At 40.1% G+C, this 25395-nt stretch overlaps 1 protein-coding gene across 1 annotated transcript in view; it reads right to left on the bottom strand.

Moving 5' to 3' along the window:
- DCDC1 (doublecortin domain containing 1) overlaps positions 1-25395 on the bottom strand; it is a 500455-nt gene that overhangs the window by 198127 nt on the left and 276933 nt on the right. The window contains exons 16-20 of the mRNA XM_090034627.1: positions 23202-23339; positions 15852-15970; positions 10628-10790; positions 2172-2330; positions 1565-1722 (exon numbers count right to left, since the gene is read on the bottom strand). Of these exons, the coding sequence (XP_089890753.1) occupies positions 1565-1722; positions 2172-2330; positions 10628-10790; positions 15852-15970; positions 23202-23339 (737 nt within the window). The remainder of the gene's footprint in view (positions 1-1564; positions 1723-2171; positions 2331-10627; positions 10791-15851; positions 15971-23201; positions 23340-25395) is intronic.

Below are 25395 nucleotides of genomic sequence, written 5' to 3'. Positions count from 1 at the left end.
GGCGCGATCTTGATTTTGATACTTTTTTAATCAATGCCAATGTTTTCTTAGAGGTGCTCTTTTACAAGAAAGTTGTGTTTAGCACAAAAGCAGGAAAGAACAGTTAAGAATGTTTTGTTTCACTTGGCCCATTGTGCTTCAAACAAGCCGCAGATACTTTAATATATCATTTACCAAGCTGTATGGTAATATTTTAACAGCATGCATTAAATTCAGACCTTACTTTAAACACAAGATGAGTAAATTATGTTATATTAGGCTTTAATTTGCATTTCAAAATAAATCTTTTTGAAGGAGTCTGAATAGCCTTTAAGAGCTGTTTAGAGCTCTTACAGTTTATCTGGGAAACGCTAATTAAAAATTTACAAAAATTTACTTTAAAACTTGGATTACATATGAATAAATATAAGTATGAATGCATTAAAACAAATAAAGTTAACTTCCTTTAAGGCAAAGAGCTGTAAAGATAGATTGATGAATATGATTTATCTGGTTGCCTATAATTACCTACCAAAAACATGAACGGCTTAAAGTAATAGCAAGCCAAATAATACCATATGCTCTTTTAGTATTTTTGTAGCATCAGAGTATAGGATTATGAGGGGGTATCAGAATTAATCCAATACATTACATTTCAGAATTACTGGAAACAGTGGAATTTGCAGAATGAGGGACCAGTCTAGCCAATGGCAAGTCATCTAAGGAAAATAATCCCAGGAAAAGAAGACGTTTATGGTAGCTAAGTTGGTCCAAATACGGCAATACATGGAAAAATCTGTGTGCTTTTATTATTACAGTTGATTGATTTGTAAAATTTCTAAGGGATCTATTGTTGCACACATCACTGCCCCTTTGAGTCTTGTGCAAGTTAAACAAATCATAGCTGTGCTAAAATTCAGTGCTGAAGTATTGTTGGGGAAAAAAACTGTAAATGTTTAGGAGCTGTTTCTTCTAAATGAAAAGCCCATTTTATTTAATGCTTTGCTCTACAGTTACCAAAATAGCAGCCCAAAAAGACAAATAGCGTAGCAAATATCAATGTAATAAAAAAAACCCATTTTTTTTCAGTTAATTACAGAGCCTTGAAATCAGGGCTATTCTTTCCCTTCTTGTAACTTCAAATGCCTAACTACCTTACTTCTAGTTTTAACTGAAATAAATTCCTGGTCTGGGAGTATACCAGTGTGCCATGCAATGCTCCAGCTCAATTTGTCTTTCAAGTTTAGAGTAAAACATTTACTATTCAGGCTTAAGCCTAGTGGTACAAACCAAGTCAACATAATGTCAGTGAAAGTCCTATTACTTTGTGTTATGTTATGTTTAGATGTAGAACTTAAAAGTAAATCCCCCAATTACTATCAAACTTAGCATACACATCAATCTTAAAAAAATGCACATAAATGTCACCCCTTTTCATTAATTTTGGTCAAAAATCCATGTTAGCTTACCAGCCAGAGGGCTTCTGAGATATTTCAATAATATCCAGGAAATCAATCTTACATGAAACTGAAGGAAAACATCTAATGTCATTGAACAATAAATATCAGTTCTGTCAGTGGCTTACCTTTGAGCTGAGGCCTTAGGATGTTTCTCTTCTAGTTTCCTCACCAGTGCCACTGTCAGCTGCATAGACTCCCCTAGGGGACCTGCAGGCATTAAATGGGTGTCCAAAGGTCCCGAAAGTTGTTTCTGATTGGGGTTGCTGACATTTTTTTGCAGAACCTAAGAAGTATGTATGAAGTATAGACATGTAATTTATATATTGTTAATTAGAATAATGTGTGTCTAATTTTTCAAGAAAGGCTGCTGATCAGCAGAAAATGTCAAAAATCTAAATAGCTATGTCAAGATTTATCAAGAAACCCAAATCTGAACAAGTTACGATTTTTGTTTGTTTATTTTTACTTCAAGAAGTCTTTTAACATAAATAATATTACATTTAAAAGTACGTCACAATGGAACAAGAAAGGAGGCTCAAACATCTGTGAAAAAAGATCTTTACTCACCAAAACCATGCAAATGTAAATGTATATTATTTGCCTCATATTTTGGAAACCTCTGAGTGCATTAAAAAAAGCAAATTATTTATTTATTTATTTAAACTAATAAATGTGAATGATGTAGGTTAACTTCCCAATTTTCCAAATGTTTTGGAAAGGACTGTCTCTGACCTGCCTCTGGCTTCGTACAGTGACCTCTTCTGCTGAGCTACTGTCTGCTCCCTGATGAGCTGTAGACCAGGCCCCATGGTTAATGTGGTTTTCTGTCTGGGTCACCTCCTCTCTTACATTTAGTTCCTCTAGGTAGGTCAGGACAAACTCAGGGTAAGCCTGTAGGAAAGGACAAAGGCAAAAGAGTAATGAAGAGTAACATCAGGCTATATCAGCAGAATTACAACAATCTACACAACAATCTGTGGAAAAAGTAGTTGTTAATAGAGGCAATGTCACAAAAGTTACTGCCTATAAATAACTTTAGACATCATCATTTTCCATATTCAATTTTATGCAATTACTTTAACAGAAGTAGTAAAGGGGAAAAAAAAATACCTAAGACTAAGTAGTTATCTGAGAGTCAAGACTGACTCATAAATTGTTCTTGTTGTTTCATTCTTACATTGAAACATCCTTGTAAATGGGGAAAGATTCTCCTCTCTCTCCTCCATAAAACAAAAATTGTATCCCTATATGCAATTAAATGTGAACAGCAGGTTTATTTAGGAATTTAAATATAAGCTATTAGCAGAATTCTATGTCTTAACAAAGGCATGTATCCAAATAAAAAACTTCTTTTCTAAAGAAAGAGCTCTGTAATGGATTTTAAAATGGTTGCATCTTCTGCTTTGAGAAACAAAACCAATATAGTTCAGAATTACTAACCCTTGTACCCTTTTAACTTTGATATCATGTCAGGATGCTCCACATAAGTTGTTATATCCCTGGAATAGCATCTTACTGCATTTGAACAGAAAGGAGCATCAGCATTCTCAGCTACTTAACGAATATGCAGTCGGTTGGTCCAAGATAGCTGCACATCTGCCGATTCCGCACCCCAGTTAAATTTATGCAGGTATACAAGGTTAGTGTTTACTCTTAGCAGTATATTTCATAGACACAAAGGCAGACATCTCTTCTTAGTTCTTTTTGGTAGTTAGAATCATAGAATCACAGAAAATTAGGGTTTGAAGGGACCTCAGGAGATCATCTAGTCCAACCTGCTGCTCAAAGCAGGACCATCCCCAGCTATATCATCCTCAACAAAGCTTTGTCTACCTGGGTCCTAAAAACCTCTAAGAATACAGAATCCACAACTTCTGGGTAGCCTGTTCCAATGCTTTACTACCCTCCTGTGTGAAGGTTTTTCATAATATCTAACCTAAACTTCCCTTCATGCAACTTAAGATTATTGCTCCTTGTCCTGTTATCTGCCATCAGTAAGAACAGCCTACCTCCATCCTATTACTTGCTTATGTTAATGTTGTGGGAGACCGTACCAAAAGCCTTGCTAAAATCAAGGTATGTCAGATCACCTGATCTCCCTGCATCCACCGAACCAGTCACCTCATCATAGAACGCAATCAGGTTGGTCCAGTATGACTTGCCCTTGGTGAATCCATGCTGACTATTACTAATCACCTCCTTCTCCAAGCATTTAGAATTGGACTCCTTGAGGACTTGCTCCATGATTTTTCCAGGGGCTGAGATGAAGCCAACTAGTCTACAGTTCTCAAGATGTTCCTTCTTCACTTCCATGATTTTTCCAGGGACTGAGATGAGGCTGACCAGACCATAGTTTCCCAAATCCTCCTTCTTCCCTTTCTTAAAGATGGGCACTATATTTGCCCTTTTGTCTGGGACCTCTATCAATCACCACAGGTTTTCAAAAATAACAATCACATTGGCCAACTCCCTCAGCACCCTTGGGTACATTGTGTCTGACCCCAAGAACTTGTACACATCCAGCTTTCCTAAGCAGTCCCTAATCTGTTCTTTTGCCACTGTCAGCTTGGGTCTTTCTCCCCAAACTGTGCTGCCAGGTGCAGTAGTCTGGAAGCTGACATTGCCTGTGAAGACTGGGGTAAGAAAGGCATTGAGTACTTCAGCCTTTTTCACATCCTCTGTCATTAGGCTGCCTCCCCCATTCAGCAAGGGACCCACGCTTTTCCTGATATTCCTCAAGTTCTTCAGACCTGTCTATTTAATCCATCTATCATATTTAAAAGGCATTTAACTTAACCAATATTACTCAATGCCAAAAAAACCTAGACCCATCCATTTCAAGGGAGTTCTATAACCTCTCAGCTACGGAAGCATGTTCCTTCTTGTTTGTTGCCAGGACTTAAGTACTTTATATAAGACAGTTAGTGTTTCAAACTCCAAAATAACCCTAGCAGTAGAGATGAGAACCCAGGATGCTGTGTATCCAGGGGTCTGTGCATGTCCATAATCTTTAAGCTACGGAAGTGAATTTCCTCTTGCTAACTCTTTCTCCTCTTGCTTTCTTTCTGGTCTAATGACTCTTGCATAGTTGGCTGCCTTGTGGCCTAGTTTTAACAGGAGTGGAGGGCATTCCCATAAATTTACCTATATATTTATGTTATTATTATTTTATTACTTATTTCTTTTATAATTTTTAGATATACCAATTATATGTATTCTATGTTCCATAATATTTAAGGCATTGTCTTGGGAAGTGTAAGATGTGGTTTCAAATCTCCTCATGGGTAAAGATGGTCTATGACCCTGGTCTTCCAATTCCTGGATAAGTAATCACTAGGCTATTGTGCAACATGTGGACTCTCTTGATATTTAGATATGAATTTAATGGTGTTTCTGAGAGTTAAGGTGCTTGGAGCAGTCTAATATACCAGGTCACCTAGAGGCACCAAACTGGATCATGTGAAGTGGAGCTTATGCAAGAACTAGGTGCACAAGTGATCAAACTAAACTACCTCTATACCCACATAGATATCCAAGTGTAGGCACCTATGGATCTTTTCAGTCCAAAAAAAAGTTATCTAATTATATTTGTAGTCACTGGAACAGGGACACTCTGAATTCCTAAATTTAGTTGTACAAAAGAAACCAAGCTGATTTTACAGCAATCTTTTTCTTAAAATGTTATTTAAGTTCCCAAGTAGAATTTAGGGAAACAGTGGGAATTTTCATTTAAATGATTTTTTGTCAAAAACAATCCAGGGAATTAAAACTAAGCCCACCGGGGGATGGGAGAACTATTGTCACTGCTGGCCCACTGAGCAACCCTTGAAAAGCCAGCAGGCCAAGGCACTTAAGGGAGCCCACCCCTACCCCAGCCCTGGAGCGAGCTGTAGGCAAGGCAAGGACACCCATAGGGTCACTTGCCTGCCTGTACACAAATGCCAGGAGCTTGGGGAATAAACAAGAGGAACTTGTCCTCCTGCTTAACACAAATAACTATGATGTCACAGGGATACTGGAGACCTGGTGGGAACCACCCATGACTGGGCCACAGGTATAGATGGCTATACCCTGTACAGGAGGGATTGAGTGGATAAGAGGGGCAGGGGTAGCTCTCTATGTCAAGAAAGGCTACGCATCTCTGCAAGCCAACATTGGCACCCAAGGTAGATGACTGGAGACCCTTTGGGTTAAAAATGCATGGGAAACACAGCACAGGGGACACAATGGTGGGAGTCTACTACAGACCCCCTACCCAGGATCAAGTGATTGACCAGGAATTCACCAGGGAATTGGCTGAGGCCGTACACTCCCAAAGCATGGTTGTCATGGGAAACTTCAACTACCCAGACATCTTGTGAGAAAAGAGCTCGGCCAAATCCGAGCAGTCACAAAGCTTTCTCTCATATGGCAATGAGCTCTATCTGACACAAGAAGTCTATGGACCGATGAGAGGTAAAGCGCTGCTCGACCTGGTTCTGGGAATAGGGAAGACCTAATCAGCAACGTAACGACTGAAGGGAAACTGGGTGACAGTGACCATTAGCTGATCACCTTCACCATCCGCTGTAAAGCTGGCAAATCAGTCAGCAATACAGAAGTCCTTGACTTCAGGAAAACTGACTTTGACAAGCTCAGGAGGCTTGTCAGTGAGGCTTTAAAGGGCCTCAGCCCAAAGGGGAGGGGAATTCAGAATGAGTGGTTGCTCCTGAAATGAGCGATCCTGGATGTGCAAGCAAAGTTTATTGCATCTTAGAGGAAAGGCAGCAAAAGGGCACAGCAGCCCCCTTGGCTGTCCAGGGAACTAGCGGACCTCCTGCATCTAAAAAGACAGACTACAAAGAATGGAGGACTGGATCCACCTCCAAGGAGGAATATTCTGCACCGGTCCGGACCTGCAGGGAGTGAACCAGGAAACCCAAGGCTGCGACTGAACTTCAACTAGCTATAAGTATCAAGGACAATAAAAAGTCCTTTTTTAGATATGTGGGGAGCCAGAGGAAAAGCAAGCGCAACATTGGACACCTGCTAAACCAGATGGGACAACTGACAACTGACGCCCAGGAAAAAGCCAAATTGCTAAATGGGTACTTTGCATCAGTCCCACAGGATGCTCCTGTCTGGGCCCCCTAGGTTTGGAATAGACTGCCACTGGAGGTGGTTCAACCACCTACTTTGAACACCTTCAAGAGCCAATTGGATGTTTATCTTGCTGGGATCCTATGATCCCTGCTGACTTCCTGCCCCTGGAGCAAGAGGCGGGACTCAATGATCTTCCATGGTCCCTTCCAGCCCTAATGATTATTAAATCTATGAAAACTTCGTTTTTTGCAAAAATGTATCTGTTTTAACAAAAATGTGGTCAGGAAAGTTTTCCTGGGTCCAAGGTGAAATTTTTGGTCAAACCTAAGGACCCCATTGCAGAATAATCAACAGTTTAACAATCAGGGCGCCATGAAGACCTAGGTTCAAGTCTTCACTCTGATTCAGATTACAGACTTGAATATGGGTTTCCTAAACCTAGCTGAGTGTCCTAACCAGTAAGCTATAGGCATTCCTGCAGTGGGTCTTGCTCTGATTTTGGTTTTGTTCCATAGCAGAACAAGAACATTTTTATACACAAAGGAAAAGTTAGTCATATTTAAAAACATACAGAACAGAATATAAATTAATTATAAATATAATTAGTGAATAGATTATAATTCTGAAGAAAGTGAGTTCCCCTTTTAATCTGAATGATGTGTCACATACCATTACACTGCACTATGCTGTTTTTCTATATGTCAGTTCTTGTTGGCCTACATATGCTGCAACTTAAAACAACATGACACTACAGATAAAGTGAATATGATAGGAAATATATAGAGAAATACATAATTTGGGAATGAACTACTAACCATTGTCACTCACAATGAACCAAGCATAGGGCAGAAATAAGTATTCTAATATCAGAAGTTAAGCAATGGAAATTTTAGAAGTATAAAGTACATATAAAATACAGTACTAAGGATTTACAAAGCTAGCATATGAAAAGCCAGCACAACAAAAAAGGAAATAGCATTGTACACATTTGTTCTAGGTAGCAAATAAGAAATAGAACACTTCTACTCTCCCCACTATTAGTCCATCAAGGCTGTGGAAGCAATAGTATTTAATCTCTTTAGTCCAAAGGAATGAAAGGATAATGGAAAGCCGATAGCAGTGACAGTAATAGGCCCAGTATTGATGTCCCACTGGACAGAGTTTCTGTACAATTTTCTGTAAGTTAACAGATTTTAACACTATACATGTTCCCAACATTTTGGTACATGTATAAACATAATCTTCAAAAAACTGAAGCTCGACTTGCCCCAGGGCTGAAAGGGACCTAGTGGTAATGATTGACCATTGCAGAAATATGAGCCATCAGTGCGAGGTGGTGGTCAGCAGGGCAAATAACACACTGGCATGCATCAACTGATGCATCTTGTGTAAAACTAAGGAAGTGTTACTCCCACTGTACTTACTCAGCACTGGTGAGACTGCAGTTGGAGTACTGCATCCAGTTCCTAGCACTGCACTTCAATAAGGATAAGAAAAAACTTGAGAGGGTCCAGAAAAGAGCCACCCATATGATTAGGGACTTGAAAGGCAAGCCATACAAGGAAAAGCTGAGGGACCTGGGCCTCTTTAGCCTAAAGAAGAGAAGGTTGAGAGGTGACTTGATAGTGGCTTACTGCTAGATCAGAGGAGTGCATCAGGAGCTCGGGGACCAACTGTTCACTAGGTCACTCCCAGGGAAGACCAGGACTGATGGATACAAACTCCTGGAAGGCTACTTCAGGCTTAATACCAGGAAAAACTCCTTCACAGTCCAGGTGTCCAGATTGTTGAATAAACTCTGTCCAGAGGTGGTGCAGTCACCTACCCTGGAGGTTTTCAAGAGGAGACTAGACTGTCACCTCGCTGGGGTCAACTAACCCCAGTTGTCTCCCTGCCTAGAGCCGGGGGGAGGGGGGGAAGGAGTGTGGGGGCTGGACCCAATAATCTGCTAGGTCCCTTCCAGCTCCTAACAATCTATGAATCTATGATTTATTGCACATTCATCATCTACTGAAATTGTTTAAGTCCAGATCAAATTCAGTTCACTAAGACTTCATGGAAACAGCAGTCACTGGACATTACCACACCTGGCCCACCAGTAGAACACAGGTCAACCTTTTTTGTGGGACTGGACACTGTTGGGAGAGATAACCACTGTAACATTCTATTACTGTCCATGACCCCTTAATGACAACACACATGAACCAACTGACCTAAAAATGTAAGAATTAATTGAAGATGCGGAGTGAGGACACTGACCTTAACACATACACATGTAAAAAAGAGCATCTCTCTCAACCCTGCACCAAGGGTTATTATATTCATATTACTCACATAAATGCTGTTATTCAAAGACCTCAGATGACTGAAGTCACTAAAACAGTAACTTCTTGGCAGCTAATACATTCAATAAAACATTTTTCTGTGTCAAAAGTAATATATTTAAGAGTCACATTTACTTTAATTGCTAGAAATTAAACATAGCCACTGCCAGCAGTCCATTGGGTTTGCAAAAAGAGTTGACCTCATTCTACCATTTTCAGTTTAGACCTGATGCGGGTTTTCATTTGTTGGTTGACTTTAGGTTTAAGACATAGGCTTTGGCTGGGAATTCAATTGAGACAGTTGATTCAGGTTCACTTGTTATAAACTAAAGGATTTTCCTTTAAATGTTGCTAACAGTGTACCAATATCATTATAACTTGCCAGTATATGTTTTAGTAAAGCTGTCATACAAGTAGGAAGCATACAGAACCAAAGGCCTGTAAATGATAAATGCTTAGTATAAATAGACTTCAGGTTTAGGCCTAGTTAACATGAGCAGGTAGTCAATATTTGACCTATAATTATGCCACTAACCTCAAAGTGAGAAATGGTTTGGTTCGCAAAATAAACTGTACAGATGTACAGAATAGATGTTATCCTTAGATTTGGGAAAGTTTGCAGAATAAAAATGTACTGTACATTGCAACTGTTAACTGCTCTTGGCAATAGTAACTTGCTGACATGAATGTTAATGAATAAATTGTATTAGTTATAGATAGCAAAATAAATTTCAGGTATTTTTAAATCGTGGGTTAAGTGAAGTTCTTAAAAGGACAATATCTTGTGCATATTTAATTTAGTTGGACTAAAGTGTCTAAAAATGAATATCCTAACAACCAGTGTGAGAAAATCAGGAGAACAGAGAATTCCCATCTACATTAGCAAACAGCCAATAGCAGGGGTTTCAAACTCACCTTGCCAGCCAGGACTGCTCAAACCTGGCTCAATGTGCTGCAGTCCAGGTGCACGTGTAAACCACATGCCCAGGAGCTTCCTGGGAACAATAAACCACAGAGCAATAATATCAGCAGTTTATTGATGCATGCTAATGGCATGTACAGATGCATTCTGGGATTCCTTGCAGGTTAGATCCAGCCAGAGGCACAAAACAGGAGCTCTGGACCCTGGGGGCATGTCTACATGAGACACTTACTGCTCAGTTGACTGATTAACTGTTCAGTAAATATCTCAGTGTCTACATATCCACTCCTATTGTACAAAAAATACTACCCTGCTGTGGAGTTTTTTCATATGCAGCAGCACATGTGTAGATGATGACCCAGCTGGCTGGGGCACGAGGGTGTTTCAGTGCAGGCCAGCCCCTCCACAGCACGTTGAGCCTGGCTAGAGCAGCCCCAAGCTGGCAGGCTGATCCCTGGGGCCCCCTGCCAGCTGGGGCTGCTCAGCAGCATTAGCACACTAATGGCATGTGTAGATGTGCATTGGGACTCCTTGCAACTTGGATCCAGCATGCAGCAGCAGGAGCTCTAGGTCTCATCCAGGGCATGTAGCAGTGGTAGCTCCAGCTCCAGCACAGGGAACATGGTGCACCTCTGGCTCCCACTGCGTGTTCCAAGCCAGAGCTGAGGCTGCTACCACCACTGCCATGTGCCCCATACTGTGGCAGCAGCTCTAGCCCTTTCACAGCGTACATGATGATGATGGTGCTCCAGCATGGGGCAGTGATGGAGCCAGTGGCCAAGGAGCTGGGGCTACAGCAGTTGTGATGGGCAAAACAGCTGGAGGATGACCTGGGCTGATTCAGACCTTGCAATGCTCACCTTTCTGTCACCAACTGCTAGGTCCACCAGGGCCCATGACCCCTGGATTCTATGGCAGGCCACATCCCCAACTTCTGGTGGCCTGCTAGTAGCACAGCTGGCCAAACTGAGAGGCTGCATGAGCCAGAACTGGCTTGTAGGCTTTATGTTTGACACCCCTGGTCTATAAGGACATACAAAGGAACTGATAGAATGAACATAGCTTATTTAACATTAATTTTCATTATTTTCCAATTTTCTGTTATGACATTTGTTCTTGGGTAAAGGTTGCATTCAAGTGACTTACCAAGTGTTTATCCTCTGTTTTCTAAGGTAATCATAGCACAACTGGAGCAACTGAAGCTAAGCCTAACAGTATATTTGAATCTTGGGTATAACCCTCACTCTTAGGATACACCAAAAAGGTATCCCCTGGCTTCCCAATCAAATCAGGCAGAGGCTCTTTGCTAAACATCTCTTTAGTCAAAAAAATATCTGCTTCAAGATGTGTTTGTAGAAGGTGTCTCTATGTTTTATTCCATTTGATTCTCCAACAAATCACATCTTTTAAGAGAAAATTCTTCTGAACCCTTTTTTTCCAGAAATTTGGTTGCAGTCCTTACACACAAAACTTGCACTTCAAAATTTTGAGAGAATATCCAGGGGTGTGCCAATTACACATATATGGTTATTATGCAAATAAATAAAGCATGCAACGTTTCTACATTACTAGGTTTCATACATGCATGAAAAGGGGAATAACTCCTTCCAAAAATTACAATATTGTCCAAACATACTTACAAAACACACACCTTAGAATAGATAGAACCGTCGTTTCTAAAACCCCACTTCTGATAGATGCTGCTTTTGTCTCTGAAATAGAATAGCATGATTCAATTAAGTAAATTAATAGTAAATGTTACCTCAGTTAAATCACTTTTTGCTATAAAATTAAAATATATGTAATGTAAGAGTCCATTCCATAGCTCAAGGAAGCTGTTGAATGAGGCTCCAAAATTCCCATCAAACTCAATGACCACTGAATCAGACTCATTTTTTAAATTACTTCCAGTTTGGGAATGTAACCAGTGCATATCAATGTAAAACTGGTGGGGATGCTAGGAATTACATCTGCATGGTTTGCTCAAGTGACAAAGAATGTATTGCTAATTTGACTGAGTAAGAGCAATGGCTATTTTCAGGGGTGCCAGTTGTCCTTGAGGACATGACATCTTGACAGAAGTCAGGCTTAATTTATATATATATTTAGAGGGAAGAAATCTGAATTTAATAAACTCAACCATAGCATTTCTGTGCCGGTTTCTATTTTTATTTATACAAGTGTAGATCCAAGTAACCATTGACATGATTCATACCAGTACCAGATTCTAATCTAAAACCCAATAAAATCAATAGCATTTTTTCAATGATTTCAGTGGGCTTTAAGTCACACCCAAAGCAAACTTGGGTCACTATCCTTAAGGGTTCATTCCTGCTGAGGAATTTGTAGAAGTGCTGAGCCAGAAATCCCACGAGAATAGTATTGGTTTGTTCTGCAAGCAAGATATACACTGGTAATAGGATAAAGATTCTAATTGTTTGCACATGCCACATTCAGACCAGCATATTTAGTGATCCTCATCCCTCAGATAACAGACTGCAAACGTAAAGAAAGTCTCAGTTAAAAATATTTTGCATCAACCATGGAGAAGCTCTGATGGAACTTGCTTCCATCAACTTGTTCCCAAGGGACTTGGTCCACTGCCCACTTAAGTCAGTTTGAGTCAGTCCATTGACTTCAATGGTTTTGTATCAGGCCCAAGAACATTAAACTTCATCTGATGAGATCCTTTTCGGTCAACACTCCATTTGACAGTTGAGCAAGAAGTTTCATGAGCTGTTGTAAGTTTATCAACTCTTTAACCAGAAGCTTCTTCTGCCCTTTAGTTGTGGGGTAACCATAAAAATGATTTTCCAAGGGAGTTCCCTGCTTACATTCCAATGCATGGACAACTGCTTAAGGATATATCAACCGACAAAAGATCATCCATGTCTGACTTGCATAACACTTACTTTAAATGTAAATAAATCAAAAATAGGTTCAGTGCACAATTTTATTCATATGGGACATGTCTTGGGAATGACCTAGTGGATGGAGAGAGTATTTTCCCCTAAGTGTCAGTAAGTGACAGATCTCAATGACACCCTGTGCTATTTTTCTGCAGGGAGTACGCCCAGAGTAGAAATACACCCAGAGTTACTAGGAATCTTGACATCTGTAACATTCCTGGGGCATTACATCATTCCCTTTAGGTTATTTCAATTTGATCTACATATCCATGAATATAAAAAAATCAATGTGCCCAATGGTCTAGTAAATCATTCACTCTAGCCTATGCTATTGTTCCTTTGCTGTGAAGTATAAGCATAAAAGCATCTTTGCTGTGAAGTATTGGCCTGAGAACTATGCCACTGGGAACAAGCAAATCTTGAAAGATCTCCCACAGTGAACAGGTTAACAAATAGTCTACTAAAAAAAGAACTTCCCCTTTTACTTTCTTTCTAAAGCTGCTTACTAATTTTTAATATTTAAAGTTTCTAGGTACTCTTATGGATCCCAGGCAAAAGAAAATAAATAAATGAATGAAATATTTCAGTACAGATTCATACAATGGAATGTTATTTTATTTTCAACAATATCTAAGGCTAAAATCTTTACTGGAAAAATTTCACTAGCATTAGTGGAATTACCCAAAAGAACAGTTGGCCCATATGAACTTTAAAACAGCTGGAAAAACATTTTTTTTCTTCTTTTTTTTAAGACAGGAAATGGTCTATACAGGATGAGTTGATCCTTCTGCCCAAAAGATTTTATAAACGGCATTTTGCTAATGGGTAGTAGGACAAATCTTTTAAAATATTTTTAAATACTGCTTTTGTTTTATAAATATGAGATTTATATTTTTATACAAAATATTTTATAGTATACAATTGACAATGGCACTCTGAGCAATAATTAAGCATTTATTGGTCCTTATCTTAAAAATTACTTGCCAATGTAAGTTACTGCAAAATTACAGTACTACATTTCTTATGAATTATGCCCATGCATCTGAGACTAGACTATCAGCCATGTTCATATCTAAATGCAGCAACTTATTAAAATATGGAAATCAATTAATTGTGATATCATTCCATCTAAAAACAATGAGAAGAACTGCAAGGCTGCACCAGGTGACTGAGAGAATCTTGCTGATTGAACTCAAAAGAAGTGGACTGGGATCATATGCCTTGGCTGTCTCCCCACCTTCCACCCCCCTTCAGCATGACATATGTGCACGTAAAAAACCCTTTCTTACAGCTGCCACCATGCATTAATTAGTAGCTAGGACTCTGGAATGACATATGCACTTAGCTTCCAAGAAAGATTTGCAAAACCTTGCAAAAACTCCTGTAGAGTTTGAAATTAATGGAAAAAAAAACTTCTATTGCCAATAACCATGTCTTTTGCTGGAAATACTTTGCACCTTTCTATCTCAGAAAAGAAACCTTATTCTCCAGTCTGAAGGAGGAACAGAGTAGGAGAACTGATGTGGCACTGGAACTCTTTTGCTGCTTTCCATATTCTAGAACTTGGCAGGAGCAATTTTGGCGGTCAGTGTAAAGAGGGTTGATTCAGGGGATAATTGACCCATAAGTGCTCCCTGCCCCAGGCACTGTATGTACATCCCCCTTTGAAGGGAGGCAGCATAAATTCATTATAGCCAGCTCTGTATCATCCCCACACTACAGTCCCTACACTACAGTTCTTCCTGGAATGGAAGTCATATGCTCATGTCCTTGCACCTCCTCTATCCAGTGATGCTCAACCCCCGGCCGTAAAGAATGCATGAATATCTGGATGACATCTTCATCATTTGGACCAAAAACCTGCAATCTCTGATTTGATTTCCATCACAAATTTAATAATCATCACCCCTCCATCAGACTATCTTTTGAATACTCCAGTACGAACATTTCCTTTTTGGACACTATGATCTATAATCAGAATGGTAAAATACAAGAAACCCACAGACCAACATACATATTTGCACAGAGCCAACCACACATTTGCATTTCCACAGACTTATATTTTGCATATTGGTTTCTGTTCTATCCAAGATAACACAAAACAACAGCAGACTCTCCCTATTTTTGGAGACAGGTGTTTGTGCCCAAAAGTTTGCAAAGAACAAATTTTCCAACTATTTAGTTGGTCCAATAAAAGATATCACATTTACCCAAAGAACCTTGTCTGCCTACGTCCTAAGACCAACACAGCTACAACTAGCCCCTCTGTCCCTAACATGAATATCTGTACTGCTGTGCCTGCTCAGATACTATTGAATAATCAATATTTTACATGCTTGGTATTTTCTTTTATTGCTTCTGCTTCCCTGAGTAAATATAACCTATTTTTGTTGTTTGTAATGAGTCCCAATTGACAACTGATACAGATGGATATATTGGGGTGAAGTAGCTAAAACAACTGTACATCCAACATATTGCCAATAATACAGGGCCTATCAAAGCCCTTTGAATACTTTTCGTTTGGTTTCAATGGGCTTTAATCAGGTTTATGGCTTTGATCGTGTTTTCTGATTCAGAAAAGTTATGTGGCATTATGTGATCCAGGAAAAAAATAAAAGAAGACTTGGGTGGCGATGATCAAGATAAGAAAATGGCCAGGTTATTTACTATTAGTAAGTAAACAACAGTTAACTTTTCTCTGTTGTGTTTGGTGGGGAATGGAAAAGGAGGGAAAGAAGATATCCTGGTGCTCAAATAAGGGAAAGCTTCTCAGCTGATGTAAATGACATCCTGTTTGGGCTTTACTACACTAATCTTGCAAAACTAGTCAAAATAAGATAGTATTCAAGCTGGGGAAAGCAGATATTATACTGAAAGTTTTGCCTCCATTTTTCCCTTAAGATTTTAGAGAATCATCCTTTACAAACTGTATAAACTTTTATGATTTTTAAATAATGTTTTATAGACAAATGAATATGATCAACAATTGAGAACTGGACAAATCACTGAAATGTAGACTGAAGGAGGGATTTGAATATGAAGTCAGCTATAATACAAAATGGACTAGTATATACAATCTAGTACTACTACAAAAATAATAATACAGTATTTTCCAATGGTAGTCCAAGTACCTAGGTAATTCTACATATGTAAAAGCAGTGTATATAATCAGTACCTTTGCTGTACTGCCAGCTTGTATCCTTCTAGAGGTACACCATCACTGATCTCAACTCTTATTGGCTGACCAACAGCTAGACAGCTCTGTACCATAGCTCGATTCAGAATCATTCCAGCCTTCCAATGAATGGAGAAAAAAGGGTTTGAATAGGTTAAAAGAACCAGAAAATTCAACAATGTGTCACAAATAGAGAGGTCATTATGCCTGGATAACCCAGGATATTAACAGTTGCAGAAAGTGAAACACTATCCACAACTTAGCAGTCAATGAGCCCTGCTCAGAACCAGTGATCTTCTGTACAACAAGGGTGGCATTTTACAGTTCAGTGCAAAATAGAACAGACCCTTGATATCTTCATTTGTCCTTTTTCTGTGCATATTTCACAGTGCAACGATTTAGGGTCCATAACGTGTCACTTGCTATACTTATAACTACAGACTACTTGAAATATGTATGCACAGAAAAAAAGTTCAGTGAACTGCAAAGATTGCAACAAAACTATAGTCTCTGAGTCAATTTAAAGTTTACTCTAAGTCTGAAACAGTATTGGTTAAACATCTTTAAAGACTAGTTTGAACTACTTTTGTTTTAACACATAGACAACTTGCTGTAAAAGCATATAATTGACAGCAGTGTTAGAACTGAAAAATTTAACAGTATTCTTTATGGCTAGGGACAGAAATTACACATAAACCAGTATAAGCAGGGACGTACCAAATTCACAATTCCTCAGATTCTATGGATTCCATGAAATCTGGCATTACCCAGGGAATCCATAAAATCCAAGGGAAAAACAAACTTACTGAAAATAAAACATAAGCTCCCCAAAGGGAGTCAAGCATGCTTAGTGTGCTGTGGAAGCCCACTGGGGTGGGAAAGACAGGAGGGCCTGCCCACTCAAAGCACTGCTGGCAAGATGGTAGCTGCCCTTCACTGCTGATTAGCTGTGAGGGGTGCCTGTCATGTAGCCCTGTCCTTCTCCACCAATTGGTGGTGAGGGGTAGGGCTGCATGATGGACAGCCCTCACAACCAACCAGCAGTGAGGGCCATAGCCACACATCAGGCACCCCCTACAGCCAATCAGTAGTGAGGGGTGGGGCCACCAGAGCTCCTCAGCCAATCAAAGGCACTGCACTCCACCAGCAAAACATCTGCCCGGGCCCATGCTCTGCCTGTGAAATTAGGGGGCCAGCCCCTGTGAATTAGGTAGATCTCTGGACATAAGTAATTGGAGACTGGTTCAAATTTGTAACACAGCTGAAGTTCAGTGCATAGAAACCACTTTCAAAAAGGCCCAAACCAATTTAAGATAAACCTGGATGGGTATAGTATCAGATTTAACTGAGTTAGGTTAAATAAGTTTATTGAACTTCTGTCCCAGATCCCCTCCAGATTCAACTCCAGATTAACTCACAGTCCTCCAGCATCCCACAATGCCTTTGCACCTTCCTTACCACTACCTTGCAGGATGGGCAGGCTAGACTTGACCCAAGCTGTCTGCTCCAGCCGAGCAGGGAAGCATACTCTAGCACCCCCCGCCCTCTGGCCTGGGACACTGCAGGCATATGGCAGTATTTCCAGAATCAAAAGTGAATGTCTGTTCACTTGCTTATTAGTTCAATCTATGCAGCTTAGACTAACCTGTGAAGATTGAACTGACTTAGCCTCAGGCTTTTTGACTGCCTGTACTTATCCTATAAGTTTCCTTTAAATTTCATTTTAAAATTATAACAGATATTTTAATAAGATTTTCCAAACATTTTGGTTACAGTCTTTTAAAACATTGACAACAGATAAGACAGATAAGCTAGCAAGAATAGAAACTGAGGTCCTTGCTGTATGTCACACTTAGGACGTGTTAACTGAGCTTAAAATGTGAGAGTCCATGCATTCAAGCAGTAAAACATGGGCTAAGTACACTCAGATCACAGAAAACTTAGGACTTTTCATGGAAGTCTCCAGATAGTATTTAGTACCACATGTTCTGCTATTGTCCAACCAGTCCACAGAGATAATATGAACAATTTGCAGTCCCAAGGCTGGTGCCCACAGTCACCTGACTGACATTCCCAGCTCTGGGACCAAATGGGAGACTCAAACTGCTCCAATGTGGTCCCAGGGCAGAAACTGACAATCAGCTGATTGGCAGTCCCAGCCCTAGGATGACATTGGAGTCTTGAATGGACTCTGGTCCCAGGACACTTATAGGATGCAGAAGCAGGGGCAGCACTCTCTCTCATGCTTGGCTCCTCATGCCTCTGTCCACCCACAGCTCATGACAGAGACCCAACTCACCAGAGCTTCCCGTGAAGCATACAGGTTGGGACACTATGGTAAGCATTACCATGCAACTGCTCAGATTACGTTTTAACTTTTAATATGGCACAGATAGTAATAATGCTTAATTTGTTAATTTACCTGTCTTTGTAGATTACCTGTGTTTGGCACAAGCTGTCTCATTACATTTTAGAGCCAGCTCCAATCTTAATACTCTTATGGTCCTGACATTTTTCTTTAATAAATACATCATTAATGCTAGTTATATTCTTCTGTACAGCTATAAACATTTGTCTCACTAACTGATATAGATATAGCCTTATGATACATTAATTTATGAGACTTAGAAAACTATCATTAAATGTTACACTGCCAGCCACATAATCTACTTATCTACCCTTCACAGTAGGGATGATGGAAATCAAATTATATTCCACCTGTCTCTTAAAAAAAGTTCTGCCTGATTAGTGGGCTAGTAGAATTGACTAATAGCCACTACTAGTGGCTAGCAGAACTGACTTTTAGGATCTTTAGGTTAAATTGATACATATAATATACTGCTGTATGAAGAAGGTTGTAATAAAGGAAATGTTTTAGCCAGTTTGTTTTACAAGAGATATAAAAAAATGCACAATAATTAACGTTTACCAATATATAATAACATATCATAAAAAGAATGCTGTGGATGCTTCAGTTCAATTAAGCAAAGGTGCAAATGTTCACCCAAATCTTAAACTGAAGCATTCTGTGATGTTTGATAAAGTTCAGGTAACTTTGTGTATCTGAAATTTCACAGGCCACTGCCTTTCTTTGTGTCACCTGAGGCTAGAAGCTAAAACTCCAAGATACAAGCTGTTGTTGCAGTATTTCTAACTTGACTGCAACTAGAATGGGCTAGGAATCTCACAAGGGTGTCTGCCTCATAAGAGTTCCATAAAGGATTCTTGTGTAATATTCAGAAGGGCATTCAGAATTTTCAATGCATATCTACTCTGAACTGCTGAACTGTTTAGGTTCAGCAGTTTCTGGCAGTAAGATGGTGACCGAATAGATTTTGTTTTTTATAGCTCAGTATAACAGTGATGATGAGAGAGGAAGAATGCCAAAAAAGCTTAGTTAACTCAATAGGGAAAAGGCTTGCAAAATTATAAGATGTAACACAACAAATTTGTAAATTGCAGGAATGCAAAAAAGACATTTAAATCACACAAGAATTAGTACTCCTATAATATAAAAGCAAACAGCCCAGGAGACGAAATGTGCTGAAGTAGATCAGTTTGATAACTGACTGAGGAATTATGCACATTTGATCTCATCCTCTGGACCAAGGAAAGAAAAAGAAACAAAAAACATATTGCAGAATTTATTTTTGGAAGATAAAGAATACTAAAGAAAAAAAACAGAAATTCAGTTAGTGTCACTTCCACAGCCTACCCATATTCTGACTTGGTAGATTTATTATTTGAATGTTTTACTGAACACCAATCACCCTTGTTTTCAGATAAGAAAACGGATGTGCTCATATAGGCCTCCCTCTAAGATGACAAGAAAAATTCTACAAAAATAAAAAACAGTCTCCTGTGACAAGCCATGATTATTGGTTAAATACTACTGATCCTATTTACTTGTATGAAAACTACATTGTTTTAGAATGAGATGTTGCTTTTAATTCAGTGCTGTATCCCCTCTCAGAAACAGAAATGTAAAGAACCCTGGTATGTGGCACTATTTCGAACTGTTAAATGGGAAGTGTCCCTTCCTCCTTGTCCAGTTTCTAACAGCCATGTCCTTTAGGAAAATGAGCACAGTACAAGCAATGTACACTTTGCCAAAGTATTAGCAAATATGTTTCTGCAACGCAAGTGTTCAGTGGATGCCACTGATTCTTTGACTTGAACTAGATAGGTCTGGTTTGGCATTCAGTGCCTAGATATATTCAACAGGATGTGAAGCTCCAAAGCAATGATGATTTGGTGGAAGCAATTAGTATTCAGAGCATCACTAGGTCCTTTGGCATGTGACTGTGGCCTGAGCAACCCTTGATATATGTATACAGTAGAAATCAAGCATACTGTAAAACTGTTTTAGTATTATACAACATATTTATTTTAATCTCAACTTTTTAATGGCAGAATTATTATTAAAACATATCTGCAACTGCTGCATCAGTTCCAGTTCCATGACTCTTTACATAGCAATATACACGCACGTTAATGCATATTTTAACTCTCCTCAAAGACAGGAAATAGTTTCTTGATCAAAATACAACTTGGCAATAAAAAGTATAACATCTTTTCCAGAAATGGCTTTGAAATATAAGGCATCAGATTACTGCTCTACTTTTCAACAAGAACAAAATAGTAACAAACATTGAGGTTAAATTTCTGTGATTTAAATCCTGTCCTTGGGCAGAACTCTGTCTATGTCAGGGCTAGCCACTGGCTTCTTTTTGACTGCAATAATCCCCTGTAGGTTTATAGCAGAATAGCCAAACCACAATGCACTCCTGGCATGCTCCCTCTGCTGGTGGATGTCAGAACATAATGAAAACTCTGATATGTGAGGAAATCCAGTTGTGGAAGTTATTCCACATACCTTTTTCTGTCCCATTTATAGTTCTGAAGCAAAGTACAGGAGCCACAGTGGAACAGAGAATCAACCTTTAATTTCCAAAGGACAATGCCTTATCTACAACAAGGGCAACATTATAAAATAGTTTGTGACATTCAAAGGGAAAAATTCAAAGTCTGTTTATGGAAGCTGTAAGAGCAACTCTACAACACCCTGCTAAAATAGATGATGTACTCTCTTCTCATTGAAAAGAATAAATGTACATAACCCCTCTAAGAGTTAATGGGAATTACATAAATAAATCTGCCAGGCAGTGAGAGAAAAATAGACCCTATATGTTTGACTGTTAGCTACACAGTGGGCACATCTACGCATTCATTAATGTGCTGTAGTTACTTCAAATTAAGTTTAGTACTTGGTTAACCACATGCTAAATCAATGTGGAGTAACTCACGCTACTGCACAGTAGCACCAGCACACAGGTTTTTAGTGAATCTTACTGCTCAGTAGCCTACTACTACTGCACAGTAGCGTATTAGCAGAGTTTTTGCCCTGCATGCGACTGCACAGTGTTATTAGATAACTGTGCAGTTACTGTCTTGTGTAGATGCACCCAGTTTTTAGTACCTTTATATGAACAATAAGGTCACAGGAAAGTAGAACTGGAAGGGACCTCACAAGGTCATCTAATCCAGCCTCATGCTTAAGGCAGGATTATCTCTGACTACATAATCTCAGCCAAGAAGCTGTCCAAACTGCTCTCAAAAATTTCCAAGGATGGAGATTCCACAATTTCTCTAGGTAGTCTGTTCCAATGCTTGACCACCCTCATAGTCAGAAAGTTCCTTCCTAGCTCCAATCTAAATTTCCTCTGCTGCAGTTTGAGACCATTATTCTTAGCCCTGTTCCCTACTGCCACAGAAAGAAACCATCTCCATTCTCTTTATATTTACCCTTCAGATATTTGAAGACTTATCAAACCCCAACCCCCCAGGGTTCTCTTCTTCAGGCTAAAGCACCCTAGTTCTTTAAACATTTTCTCAAAAGTTTTGTTTCCCAAGCCTCTGATAATTTTGTCACTCTGTATTGGACTCTCTCCAATCAGTCCACATCCTTCTTGAAGTATATAGAGCAGGAAACTGGACACCGGACTGAGTGCTGAATAGAGAGGAAGAATCACTTCTCTTGATTTACAAGTGACACTCCTGTTAATACAACCCTGTATACTGTTTCCTTTCTGCAACAAGAACACACTATTTTTTCATAATCAGCTTATGGTCTATTGAGGTCCTTCTCTGCAATACAGCAGCCTAGCTAATCATTCCCCAGTCTGTATTTGTGCATGGAATTGTCAATGTTGTGGGAGACACCTGTCAAAAGCCTTGCTAAAGTCAAAGTATATCACATCTACTGCTTTTCAGGCACAGAACCTGTCACCGTATGAGATTGGTGAGGTATAACATGCTCCTGGTGACTTCATACTGGCTGTTCTTGATCACCTTTTTTTCCTCTAGATGCTTCACAAGAGGTTCCTTGAGGATCTGCTTTATGATCTTTCCAGGTATTAAGGCTGACTGGTCTGTAATTCCCCGGACTGTCCTTCTTTTCTTTCTTAAAGATGAGCACTATGCTTGCCTTTTCAAATCATCTGGGACTTCAATCATCCTCCACGAGTTCTAAGGAAGACAGCTAATGGCTCTAAATTCCTTCAGCCAATTTCTTGACCTGCACCACACAAACTATTGTTTGGTTTTGTTCTCACATAAGTTGATTACTTTTTGGTATTATTAAACTCAGCCAAGTGTTTTATCTTCCTTGTAGTGTCTTTATTTTGCTCTTAATACCATAAGGCTTGCATTCTGTCTGCTTTCCTTTTGAACCTGATTTTATAGCTGGTTTTCTACCAGTGTGTCTGTCTTCTTTCTCCATGGCACTGGAATTCTTATTCTAACCTCTGATTGTATATTAACTGTGAAGTACAACTGTTTTAATAGGCTGGAGACAGACAGTCTGTGAAACAGTCAGGCCCTGATCCAGCAAAGGATGAGATTCAACTTTTGTGCAGAAATTATATTTAACTTTTGATAGAATGAGTTACACAGTTGAAGATGAAGGGACAATATAATCCAGGGGATGTTTGAGCGTGTTATAGGGTGCACAATTGAGCTCCACATTACATGGAGGACAAAGACCATTTGTTCAGGGGTCCAATTTCCTGTACCCAAAAATAGCAGAACTCCATTAAGTTTGGGGACAAAGAATTCAGATTGTTAATTTTTTTAAAAATGTACTTTAATAATGATTTTGATGGAGTTACTGATAAAAAAAGCTTCCATCATAATGTTATCACCCCACCACATATAGATGTATGAAATAGTTCAAAATTCTATTTGTAGACAGCAGAGCCTGGCTGATATTTTTTATACTTCTTCTTTAAAGCAATGGATTGTTTTTCACAACACCACTAAAGTTGGTATCACATCCTATCAGTACAGTACCTTTGTAATCAGCCACACATTAGCCAGAGGCCATAGTGTTGATGGTACTGTTAGATCCTGATGGTCTTTTTCTCTGGGAAGTGTCTTCTTCATTTTTTCAATGGTGACAGAAATATGAAAAACCACCTGGGGATCAGCCTAAATGCATTAAAACAAACAAGAGTGTTATTGTAATTTATGTTTAAATTTGTAGCAAATACTCCAAAATACACTGCTAGCATAGCTCATATGAAAAGTAATTTGTTATACAATGAGCCATTGCTTTTAATCTGGTATCACATCTCCTCTCAGAAACAGAAATCTAAATAAGCAAACTATCCCAAATTGTTCTACTATATGAATGGTATTCTGCCCTGTTTCAATATTGAGTTAGTATATTTGTAAAGCAGTTGTAAATCAGCACAAATACATATTTTGAATCATGCTAGTTCTGATAAATAAATAGATTAAAAATGTTGTTTCATCACATTAAGGGCTGACTGCAGCTTTGCTATGGGCCCCAAACAAAGGACAAACCCAGTTGCTTTATCCTTAATGCAAACCTGCCTTCAAGTCTCCCCCTTGATCTAAGAGAAAATTACCCTGAACCAAGTCTGTTCCAGTGCATTGTTCTCCTCTAGCATGCCAGCATGCTACTATAACAGCTAGAAAACCAGAAAATGTGTTGTACTGGCTCCATGATCTACCTGTTAAACGTAACAACAAAGTAAGAACAACCCTAGATAAACCAGCATTATTTTAGGCATGCTATAGAGTGAATCCACCAAGTACCTCATTTTGTACTGACCCATTATAACTAATTTTAATGTAATTAAAAGATGTGAAAAGATCTTTATAGAGTAGGTTGATCAGTATAATTTTGAAGTTACATTTTCCTACTATATTTAGTTGAAGTTGCTCCTGTGAATCAACTAATAATTTGCCAAGTACTTGAACACAGAGATGAAAATACGAAAGAAGTTGTCATATTATTAAAAAGGTTTTATCCCCTTGTCACGGGGGCATTCGGGTGCCCCGTTCCTAGGAAGAAATAAGGGCAGCTGCCACCCTTTAGGGCAGCCCAGGTGTCGGTTGCTGGGGCAACCGCAGCAGGTCACCTGACCAGAAGGGGGCAGGGCCTGGCATTTATAAGCAGCCCAGGCCGAAGCCTAGCTGGCAGTTCCCTTCTGGCAGCCAGAGAAGCAAGAGCTCTGCAGTGGAGTCAGGTTGAGTCAAGCAGACTGACGGAATGAGTAGCTGCATTACATTGCAGGGTACAGAGAACCCTCCCTTGGAGGCTTGGCAGGAGAGACTGGTAGGACTTGGTTGTACGTTATAGCCGGTAGGCTTATTGTTGCGTTACAGCCGATTGGCTTACGGTTCTGTTTAGTTATTGTTATACCGGAGGACCGGGAGAGGCTGTAGGGGACGGAAGAGGCCTCATTAGGAGCTCCCCAGTGGAGTGGGGGGGTTCCTGGGTGCCCTGGGAGGGCACAGCGATTGGTGTTGGAGGGCACTGCGGGTGAGCACCGGAGAGAGGCGTGACATTGTGGGGTGTCATGACCCCGGCCCTGTGGGGGGGGCGGTATTCTGCCCAACGCCGCGTAGGCCCCAGAGAGGGCGAGGGGTGCGAGAAGCGCCGCATAGGCCCCAGAGAGGGCGAGGGGCGCGAGAAGCGCCGCATAGGCCCCAGAGAGGGCGAGGGGCACGAGAAGCACCGCGTAGGCCCCAGAGAGGGCAGGCACATGGGAATAGGAAGCCCCAGGGAGGGCAAATTAGAATAGGAGGATCCAGGGTGAGCGACTGGCACCCTACTGGCACAAAGTCCCAGAGAAGGGTGAGCACATGATTAAAGTCCCGGAGAGGGGCAGGCGCACGAGAACAAGCCTGGAGAGGGGTGGACGTGTGGATAGGGGCCCGATGGAGATGAGGCGTGTACAGAATAGAAGCCGGAGAGGGCTGAGCACGTGGTTAGAAGCCGGAGAGGGCAGAGAGCGCGGACAGGAGCCTGGACAGGGCCGAGCGTGAGAGTGAGAGCCCGGACAGGGCTGCACATACATTTGACAGGCCCGGAAAGGGAGCATATACAGTAAGGGCATGAAGGGCACGTATACTGGAGAGGCCCCGGGAGAGGGGCGCTTATATTGGAAAGACCCCAGAGAGGGCATTTACAGGAAAGAAGCCCGGAAAAGGGCGAGAGTGTGAACAGAAGCCC

This window comes from Crocodylus siamensis, chromosome 2, assembly GCF_052110815.1.
Source record: "Crocodylus siamensis isolate JL-2025a chromosome 2, ASM5211081v1, whole genome shotgun sequence".
NCBI classification, from domain to species: Eukaryota; Metazoa; Chordata; order Crocodylia; family Crocodylidae; genus Crocodylus; species Crocodylus siamensis.
The sequence above is the reverse complement of the archived record's forward strand: the minus strand, read 5'-3'. Positions and strand labels throughout refer to the sequence as shown.